Source organism: Argiope bruennichi, chromosome 1, assembly GCF_947563725.1.
Source record: "Argiope bruennichi chromosome 1, qqArgBrue1.1, whole genome shotgun sequence".
In the NCBI taxonomy this organism is placed as follows: domain Eukaryota; kingdom Metazoa; phylum Arthropoda; class Arachnida; order Araneae; family Araneidae; genus Argiope; species Argiope bruennichi.
The window spans coordinates 68,758,801-68,770,083 of NC_079151.1; the positions used below are offsets into that span (position 1 = coordinate 68,758,801).

Below are 11,283 nucleotides of genomic sequence, written 5' to 3' on the forward strand. Positions count from 1 at the left end.
TCTCAATTTTATATGAAATGAAGATTTAATTTCTAACCCACAGTAATAAAAATAGAATAAGTATAATACTGCTACATTAAAAGTATTTTTTTCTAATCTTGGGAACTCTTAATTAAAATATATTGAAAAACTTGTTTAAAAAAGTCTTGGATATTTTAATTTTAAAGTAAATAATAAATATATTTTCTATCAAAGATGACTACTATTTGAATATTCTTTCAATTTTTCTTAATAGCTATTAAACTGCAAGTTATATTTTTTATTATATATTTCATGATGAAACTCTCATTACAATACAACAAAAATAATTATTTAACTTTGAACCTGAGCATTATGCTCAGAATTTCATTTTTAGGAGGAATTAAAAAAGTGCATGACAAACAAAAAAATTAAACTCACAACAAAAAGACATTAGCAAAAAAATATAGATATTTATTACAATCTATAGATTCATTCTGTCATTATTTAAAAAAATTAAACTTACATTTAAAAGCAAATGAGAATTTCTATCTCATGAAGAACAATTTATCAATGAATAAGGGAGAAAAAAAATCAGTTTTCAAGTAGGGTCCACACATGCAAGATCAATAAAAATCTGAAAACCAGATATTAAAATAAAAATATTAAAACATTCATATGAAGTTCTTTATGGAATTAAATAATTTAAAAATAAAAGCTTTTTCCATTACATTCTTAGCATAATAAATCAATTTATTAAATACTGATAATAAAACAGCATTTGATAACAATGGGAAAGAACTTTTAAATTTGAAGGAATTTAACAGAGAAAAATGAAGAAGTGGCACCCAGGGGAAATTGCACTATCATTAATCAGAAACAGATTTTTTTTATCTATTATTGAGAAATAAAATTTTTAAAAAATGAGATTTTATTTAATGGTATAGATTTAGATGAAAGTAAACGATTTTAACACATTATCGCTTAGCCATCTTTTCCAAATCATCAACTTCATTGGAATCTACTTTAACAATTTTCTTCCCAAAATGATTCTCAATTTGTTTCAAAATGGCCATGGATTTACTGCCATCAACCATATTAATGGCAAGTCCAGTTTTTCCAAAACGTCCAGTTCTCCCAATACGATGGAGGTAGGTTTCACAATCTGCTTCACCTTTTTGATTTACAGGAAGGTCAAAATTTATAACTACAGTCACTTGTTCAACATCTATGCCCCGAGCACAAACATTGGTTGTAATCAAAACCTGCGAGATAAATAATAAAAGCAATAAGAATAAAAAAAGTCAATGAAATATTTTAGAAAAAAATATTTTGATTATTAATATAGCAATAAAAAGTTTAATTAAAGTGATCACAAGCTTTAAAAAACACAAATATGCCATATCATTGTAATTAAGCTTATCTAGAGAAAAGATAAACTACTGAAAATTTACTAGTGTAAATGAAATTTAAATAAAAACTTGCTATATTTCATCAATATTACTCATGTGACAAAAATAATTAATAAGGATCTAATTTTTATTATTATTTAAGATTTGTGTTTGAAAACAACAGTTTTAAACTCTGTCTTCCTTGTTTTGATAATAATAAAATATGTTCATTTTAAATAAATAATTAAATTTGATCAGAATACTTTTTAATTACATTTGGTCAAATTGATAACAATGATAGGTTCATGAACTCTAATTGTAAGATTTGAAAAATCAATACTTTCATTTCTTCATTACATTTGATAATCCTTCCTATCTATTCAACGAAAATCTTAAAGAAAGTGAAAGCAATATATACAGCTCTGTAATCCTTCTCTGAAACGAGGAGCATTTCGATTAAGATAATGGGAAAGTAAAATATAGTAATGCACTGTTGATGTCTTTCAAGAGACACAAATTAAACTATATAAAAAGATGTATAATGGAAAATTTGGTATAATTATAGTAGACAATGTGCCACTATAAAGTTATTTATTTCTTACATGGTGCTATGGAACATTACAAGTACTATTTAGCCTACTTCACTTGTGATAAATATACAAAGCAAATTTCTGACATTTATTGTGCTAGGAAAATTCCTAGGTCCTGGTTTTCATTATCAGTGAAACCAAAGGATGCATCTTAAGGTAAAATTTTCTTTGCAGTATGCTTTACAAGCTCTGTTATTATTCTTCATTATAAAATTTGACAGTTAAGCAGAAAAAAATTCTTTAATATAGTACTTCATGATTGAATTTAGTAGTTCAGTGGTGCTATCTAAGAAATACCTATCTAACTAGCTAGAGATAACTAATTATAAAAATATCCAAATTTTAATACATCCCTTCAATTTTTATAAATTTATTTAAATGAAATATTTTTAGTTTCAGATAATATCAATTTATTATAATATAGAATTGAAAACAATAACTTAATTTTAAAATTTATGGAAAAAAATGAGAAAAATTATACAATCAATACATATTAGTTATTAATTAAAAATTTCTTATACAATTTATGTGCCAATGTGTTAGCATTTAATTAAAAAAAACTTTTATTATTATTATTATCTGGCATACTTATATTATCTGGCTTAATTTCATTGAAAATATATAATACAATATTTTTAATGAAATTAAGTTCATCAAACATTTTCTTCACATATTTTGACATAAAAATAAATACAGTAAATTAAAAATTTCTCAACAGAATCTACTGAAGTCATAATATCAGCATCACATTTCACAGATTCCTTGAAAGCGATGTCTGTTCTTGAGAGATTCAGTCTTTCCTAATACTGAAAATTATATATTATCAAAGTTCTATGTCTTTTGCATCATATAGATGGAACAGTTTTTTAGAATGGTTATGAATGAATATGGAATATGAAGAAACAGTTTATAAATATAATTGAAATATAAATGAGAATTGAAAAATTGCATTTTATTATATTGTAATTATAAGATGCTGGATACCTACAAACATAATTTTCTGGAAATGGGCACAGTATATCAAGTTAAAATAGATGATTTGACAATACTGCTTAGCATTGCTTATGAGACAATATTTGTCACTAGGAAGAATCATATTCAGTAAAATTCTTCCGGGGATATTTGTATAGAAAAAAATATTTTCAACAAGAATAAATAAATATTTTCAACAAGAATTAGTAAATAAATAATAAACAAATATTTTCCCTTGAAATATAATTTTATTATTAACTATGCAATGACTTCTTAGTATATTATTACATATTTATTAAAATCAATGTTTTTCAAATCAGTATATAAAGCAATTGCCATTAAAGTTAATATTTGCTGCCTATTCAATGAAAAAGTGATATTTTTTGGAATCATTTACACCTGTTGAGGCTATTTAACCTATAGAGAGCACAATACATACATTAATTTATTAGACATCCTAAAAGAATAGCCAGTTTTAAATAGCAATCTTTAAGCAAATTTACCTTTTCTTTACCCTCTCTAAAGCGATTAAGTACAGCTATTCGTTGTTCCACAGCAAGCTCTCCAGAAAGTAAAGCCACATCATGCCCTTCTTTTGACATCTTTTCTACCAACCATGCTGCAGTTTTCTTGGTGTGACAGAAGATCATTGCTTGTCCAATAGAGACAGTGCCATACACATTACATAAGGCCTCAAATTTCTCCTCTGGTGATTTGCATACAATATAATACTGCTTAATATTATCCAAACTTTCTTCTTCCTTTTTAAGCCTAATTATGATTGGATTTGGAACTATATGTTCTGCAAAATTCATCACTTCATCTGAATAAGTGGCTGAAAAAAGCATCATCTGGCAATTTTTTGAAAGTTGTTTATGGATACGTATAGATTGATCTTCATGTCCTTGTGTAGAAACCATCACATCAGCTTCATCCAGTACAAACACTTGAATTTTTTTAAGGTCAAAAAATTTGTAACGAACTGCCCAGTCAAAAACTTTTCCAGGTGTGCCAATTAAAAACTGCTCAGTAATACGATGGCCTCTTTCAAGGTTTTCCCCTCTTATTGCAAAGCGAAATTCAATATTAGGACAAAATTGTGCCATTTTTTTGGCAACTTTTCCTGTTTGCACAGCTAATTCATATGTTGGCGATAGCACCAACACATGAGGATAATGAAGATTTGGATCAACTCGGCTTAAGGCAGAAAGAATGAAAGCAGCTGTTTTGCCAGTTCCACTCTGTGATTGAGCAATCAGATTCTGAGGAGGATCTGCTATAAGGATAGGAAGTGCTGTTTCCTGTATTTTTGAAGGACTATTAAATCCCATTGCATATACTCCTTTCAACAACTCTGGGCGCAAATTAAGATCCTCAAATGATTTTACAGAATAAAGAGGAGAGTTAGGATCTTTTTTCTGAATTTCAAGATCAGCAGTAGTTTCTACTAAATGTGTTCTAACAAGTTTTTGCATTAACGATATATCAGCCGGATTGGGTTCTGGCTCATCATCATCGTCATCCTGACCTTGTTGAGGAGCATATAGTGATGCAGGCACTGGTGGAGGTATTGGAGTTGTTCCATCTAATTTAAGATTATTTAAGGCAGCAAGACTTTTTTCTTGAAGATCAGCGCAGAGACCCCAGTCATCATCAGCCATTTTCTAAAGGATAAAAAAAAAAAAAAAAAAAAAACCTATTAACAAGAGATGGTTTGCAAGATTTTACATTTATGTATATTTGAAAAATAAGAAATAAGTATAATATTACATTAATGCTATATTTCAAGTGATTATAATTTTAAAAGCTATACAAAGGATTCTTTAAAATTTTTTTGTTATGAAGTATTAAAGTAATTATTAAAATTTTTTGAAACTAATGAAAAGACATACAAGAACATAAAAATTTGGCCAGACTGTTTAAAATGTGAACTTCATAATTTTTGAAGTACATTTATAAACAAAATCAAATATTGTTATTCACATCATTTAATTTCTTTTTAAAGTAAAATTAAAATTTATGATGAAGCTGAGGAATCTATGTCAAATAATTCTTGAGATATCACAAAAATTATTCTGTAGTTCACATAAGACTTAATTACTGAATAACTCTGTTTTCAGTAAACAGTTTTTTTTAAGTATTAATTGCAGCGTAATCATTTCCACCTTAATTTGAAGTTGAAATTTTACAGGAGCTGATAGAAAATTAGAGTCATACATAATACATTATGATTTAAGGCATTTATAATAGTGTGAATGTATTATATGACTATCAAAATTAAAAATATTTTTATAAAGACGCTATTAAAAGACATAATATAAAATATTAAATAGAAAATTTTAATGAGCATTAAGACTGGCGAGCCGACTGGTTGCCAAAGGCAGTCAATATTTATTAAAAATCAAAATTAATTTGAAAAAAAAAAGAAAAAAAAAATTGTTTTTTGTGAACACCTACTATTTTGTGAGAATTTTTTTCAATAATGAATAATATTTTATTAGTAATGGGAATTGTGTTAAGGTCCGATTGAATTAAAAGGATGGTCTAAATTTACATTATATAGTTATAAAATTTCTTTCCTATAAACTATGATAGATAAGATACCATATTAAAGAATGAAATAAGGCACATTAGCACATACATAATTTGTACAATCAATACATTTTAACTAAACACATGTCTAGTAAAATAAATTTTATAGTAAAGCTGCAATTTTCATTGAATCATTTTTTAACTAGAAATATGATACCATAAAAAAATTGTTTAATTTTTCCCACAGCATTTTCACCATATAGATTTTCACATTTTCTATGGAATGTTCACAATATTGCTTTACAATAGTTGTCTATGACAGCTCGCCGGTTCACAAGGAATATTGACTGCATTTAATTTCCATTAAATTTCTTGTGCATAATTTTGATATTCATACCCCTTTCCTAAAATTTATTTTAATTATTAAATTGAAATAATATAAGAGTCAAATTCTTTTAATATCCTTATGCTTATTTCTGTTTATTGTGTAAATGAGCCATATTAATCGAATCCACGACATCATAGTGCTATTAAAAATGCATCATCTATCTTCTACCTTTCAAGATACTACTAATTTTATTTTTTATCTCTCATATAAATTACATAGATATCAAATATGACTTTTTTCGCCTTTAACTTTTAACAACAAAGGAAAATCATTAAATTAAATATTTGATGAAATAATGCCAACAGTTTCTTTAAATTGAAAATACAGGAAAGATTTTCTTTATATTTACTAAAATGATTTAAGGGAAAAAAAAAAAAAAAGCATTGTGAGACAGTAATTTTGGGAACTATACTTAAAAATACTTCCAATATCTAGTCTAATAACCAAAAAGTATATTAAAAAAAATCTCTTCAAGATACACATTTACAACATGAAAAGTATGTCAGATTAAATTAAATTATCAGATAAAAAATCCAATAACAAGTTAGAGGGCAAAAGCAGATATAATAGCCTCTTTCTGCCTGGATATAATAGGAACAGAAAATTCCATGCCCCCTCCACCACTATCAATTTCTCCTCTAATTTTGAAAGGATTGAAACAGAATGCGATTGACAAGAACTCTTCAAGAAGCATCACATGCTAGGGTTAAAAAACAATGGAAGTAACAGATAGAGAATTAATTTTCAGCTTTATCTTCAAAGCCATCATAATTATTGAAAAATGCTTACTTAGAATTGTTCCCCCCCCCTTTCAATTATGATAAATAATAATTTCAAACCTTCACTATCACTCTTTCCCAATGAGCTGGTTGCTTATCTACAAACTTAACCAAGATTTTCCTCTTTTTCCATAATATATCACTCATTAAATCTAATTTAACAAAAATTAATGTACTTAACATACTCAAAAGATAATATGGCAAAGCATCAAACATGCACAAACTTTTAAACATGGTGTGATATTAAGTTCTGAGACCATGATTGGAGAAATCGAAAAGATATTGTTTCAAAATCATGTCATGATAACCATTGAAATCAGTAGTATTTCTATGAGGAATTTATTTAAGAGCGAATTGAATTTGCGATATTCCATACTCTCACTGGTGTGTACCTCAGACATGGGGAGGCAAAGCTTCTGATATATTGAATGGTTCTTGTCACTCTGGTGGATATAGTAACAGTGGCGAGTTGGCTACTTTCAGTCAATGACAAGATGTATTTCCTATGGGAGAGGCTGCATGGTGGCTAGTGATGGTCCTTAAGATACCAAGTTCTCACCAATATTGTCTTCGTATCCAGATCATTCACATCAACTCTATATGCTTTTGAACTAGGCAAATGTAGCTTTGATATAATATGATATTCTATCATATGTTGGAAATCTTGTAACAAAATGGTTACAGATTATAATAAGTCAAAAGAATGAGACGATTATCAAGAAAAACCAAATTTTGAGATTTCAAAGGAATAAGACTGCTGACTCAATTTTAAACATTGCAGAAGAGTATATTTTTATGGCTTGATATTTGTCAAATAAAACAGATGGTTATATCAGAACAGAAATATCAAAGCAAAGTGACTGTGAAAATGAAAAAGATACTATTATTCAATAAACATCTGCCTTAACAAAAAAATTTTGGAAACTTCAATAAGAATAAAAGATGGAAATTTCAAACAGATGGTATGGTTATACTTTAATACAATGGCTATTGACAATAAAACAATTTTTATAAAATCTTAAAATTTTTTAGGTTGTTCTTAAGAAATAAAAAGTGTAATTTTAAAGCCTGAAATAAAGCACAAATAACCGTGTTGAAGGGGGGGGGGGGGCAATTAAATAACATACATATTTTCCTCTTTATTATAGACATGTCATCAATATGAACACATAAGTGAAATGGACATGAAATTTGCACATGCCATTTAGGAATCAATTTCTTAGTTAATTGGCCTATTTTGCATTTTCTAAGAAGTTACAATTTATTTTAAATGTAAGAACAATTTTTATGAGATTTTCCCAAAAAATATTGCAAATAAATAAATAAATGTATTTTATACAGTTATAATATGACCTGCTGTCTACAGTAACTAATTAGTAGTATTTATCATTTCAATTTGCACTGTATCGCAAAAAGGCACAACAAAAAACAAGCCAAAGATAAAGGGAGGAGAATAATGCATCCTGTCTAAGCATATTAAAAAAAACATTTAATAACAAGAAATGTAAGATGCAATAATAAGATATATAGTAATAATCATATGTGCAAGACAAATAGCTTGTCTTGCAACCTTGATTGTTATTAGGTATAATAAATAATGGTAAAATTTTTCTATTAAGGGGTTTTCATATGAAACCAACCAACTAAAAAAAAGTAAGTTCATGACAATGTTTTAGATTAAAATTTATTTCTTTTGAGATAGAAAGAGTGAAATTTTTAATTTTATTAGCATTTCAAGGTTATGAATTTTTGAAGATTTCATAATTTTTTAATAACAAATCAGTTCTATTCAAGAACAATATGATTAAAACAGCTGTAATTTGAATAATTTTATTAACATTTTTTTTTAAAAAATATTATTTCATAAACTGATAGCACTGTATCACAAAACTTCAATTTAGCAACATTTACGTCAAATTTCATGATGATATTCTTATGATACTACAGTAGAAAAAATTTCTATATTGCTATTTGCTTAATCTTTAGGTTAAACTGTTCATTCTAGTTAAGACAGAAGTTAATTTACATGAAATAGTATAAGTGGGAGAGATTTTAAAACTATTTGTTTAATTAAGAAACAGAATGAAAAATAAAGTTTTACATGTTTAAATCCCTCTAAAACTTTCTATCTAAAATTTTAACTCAAGCTAAAAATATTAATTACTATAGTATAAAATTTAGCAATTTATAAAATTATATTGTAAAATGCAGCTAATATTTGCAATGCTTGTTTACTTAACACAAAATTATACATTTATTTTGTTATAATGAAATTCAATTTTAAATTTTAGTAGAAATAATTTTTTTCTTCTAACATAAAATTTGAGTTTCTTCTGTTGTCTCCTATTTTGGTATGTTCTTTTATTGCAGTGATTAGATATAATTAATACAAAATAAAGTTTTATTGGTAATCAAAATATTTGCTCTTCTTGCATAAAGATGTTAAAAGTGTTTTTTTTTGATAAAGAAATGAAGAACCTCTTTTTTTCTTTCAATTTGCTTTATTAAAAGCACAAATGCTATCAACCACTTCTTGTTGTGATGTATTCCACAATTTTTACTCAGCTCAATTTAACGAGTTTTGTCAGTTTGCTTATATAAATCAGAATACACATAGCCACTGTATTGCAAGACCATAACCCCCATTAGGAAAAAAATTTGGGGTGGTAATATGTTATTTTTTATTAAAATAGATGAATGCATGAAATTCTTGAGTACTGGTTACTACCACAACACCCACAAATGTTAATTTCAAATAAATCTCTTCTTAAACAAATTTTTTGCATTTTACATAAAAAAAGTGATATCTAGTTTTTTATTTACTATAGGAACAAATGAAAAAATGTCAATATTTGGTTATTTGTTTGATTTCATTAGCTGGCTCTTTTTACTGTGCTGCATTCTTCAACTCACACACATTTACCATGTAACTGTAAAAAGTGTTACTTGGTCTCAATCCCATCAAACTCTTTATGACTGCAAAGATTTGTAAAATCCTTATGTTACGTACTGAGACATCTGAAAAGCAGCACTATTTCTTAAAGTTAGGCAGAATAGCTAATAAATTCTAATAACCTTTCTGGAAATGTTTAATAACTTTCTTCTGAAACATAAGAATAGTCTTTATTGTGTAAAAATAACATGAGATGAATAGAACATTATTAAGATTATAATACAGTTTGTAGGCATTTTTCTTTAAAATATCAATTAATATAAAACAGAGATTGAATTTCTCCAACAAAACTATTGTAATTCGTCTTAAAGAGCAAATAAGTTTTTTTTTCAGCCATCTTTTTTTCCTTCCAAAGATATTTTTCTAAAGACTGGGGAAATTGAATTTTGTTCTGATAAAAAAAAAAAAAAATCCATGCATTTTAAGATTCATTAACTGATTACTAAATTCTTGAAACACATAGTTTATTCATGGTCTCAAAAATACAGTGGCTCACAGAATTTTAGTATTTATTACTAATATTCTCAACTATGTCTAATTTACAGTACCCAATAAATCTTTAGATTTAACAATTAAAGGATAGTAATCACATTCATTAAAAAAATGGCTAAAGAGTCAATAAAATACAAATTTTTATTCCTTCTTTGATGCTTCATTTTATCAGCCAAAAGGAATAATTTCTTTAATCCTACTTTAATGTATCAAAATTAAATTTCATTTCAAATAATCATATTCAATTTAAAATTCTTCAATTCTTTGCAATAGAAAAGACTTAAAAGTAATGACAAATAATACTAATAATAAACTAAACCATAAGATAAAGATAAGCAAATAGCAGAAAAATTAAAATAGAGTAATATACAAGAACTTAGAACACTACAGGTTTAAAGACCCTTGATGTGTAAAGAATAATGAAGGTGGCAATATGAAGAACATTTTAATACTGGAATGTGATTCATTCTGAGTATTGACACTTTTTATTACATCAGCTTTATCTCAGGATAGCGAAGAAAAGAATTTTATGGTCTGTCATGACAGTTCTTTTTTAACAAAATTTTCTAGAAATATTTTCTACGAAATGTGACAATTGCTAAAATGTCTCGAAATTAACCCTCGGCACTGCAGCCATCCGCGTTTACAACACATAATCAGATTGAATCAATGATATAAATTATTCTTTAAGATAAAAGACACATTTTTTTACTTAAGAATTATAAGACATACTATTATGATTATATAAGCATTATTTGTTATGATACAAGCAGATCATATACATAATATATACATCACATCATAAATTAATACAAATACATCATATACATATCAATGAACAGAAAAGGTTCAGCTTTCCACAAAACAGCACTAACAATAACTCGAAACAAGAATAATAATAAATATTTTTGAATATTTGAAACAAGATAGTACAACTGGCATTACTTACAATGATATAAGTTACTCTAAAGAAATCACAAATTTCAACAAAATAGAGAAACAACACTCAACTGGACGATAAACACAAAAAGACCGGAATTGTGTGATCAAACGATAAATCGTCAAATATTGACCGAATCCAAAAGAACAAATCTAATGTTCTCCTTTTCCCTGATTATTGCAGAAAGACAATATAAAAATATTGTCAAAATAAAAAAATCTTCATAAAATAATCAATGTATGTGTATTTGAGTTGGATGATGAATAAAAATAACCTTCTAATATTGTC

The 11,283-nt window shown here is 26.7% G+C and overlaps 1 protein-coding gene across 1 annotated transcript; it reads right to left on the reverse strand.

The window, feature by feature from the left end:
• Positions 1-407: 407 nt before the first annotated feature.
• On the reverse strand, positions 408-11,162 carry LOC129963353 (ATP-dependent RNA helicase DDX19B-like). Its single transcript, XM_056077682.1, has 3 exons — positions 11,005-11,162; positions 3,415-4,575; positions 408-1,223 (listed from the first exon to the last, which is right to left on the reverse strand). The coding sequence occupies exons 2-3, from the start codon at positions 4,570-4,572 to the stop codon at positions 936-938; spliced, it is 1,446 nt and encodes a 481-aa protein (XP_055933657.1). The 5' UTR covers positions 4,573-4,575; positions 11,005-11,162; the 3' UTR covers positions 408-935.
• Between the last annotated feature and the right edge of the window lie 121 nt (positions 11,163-11,283).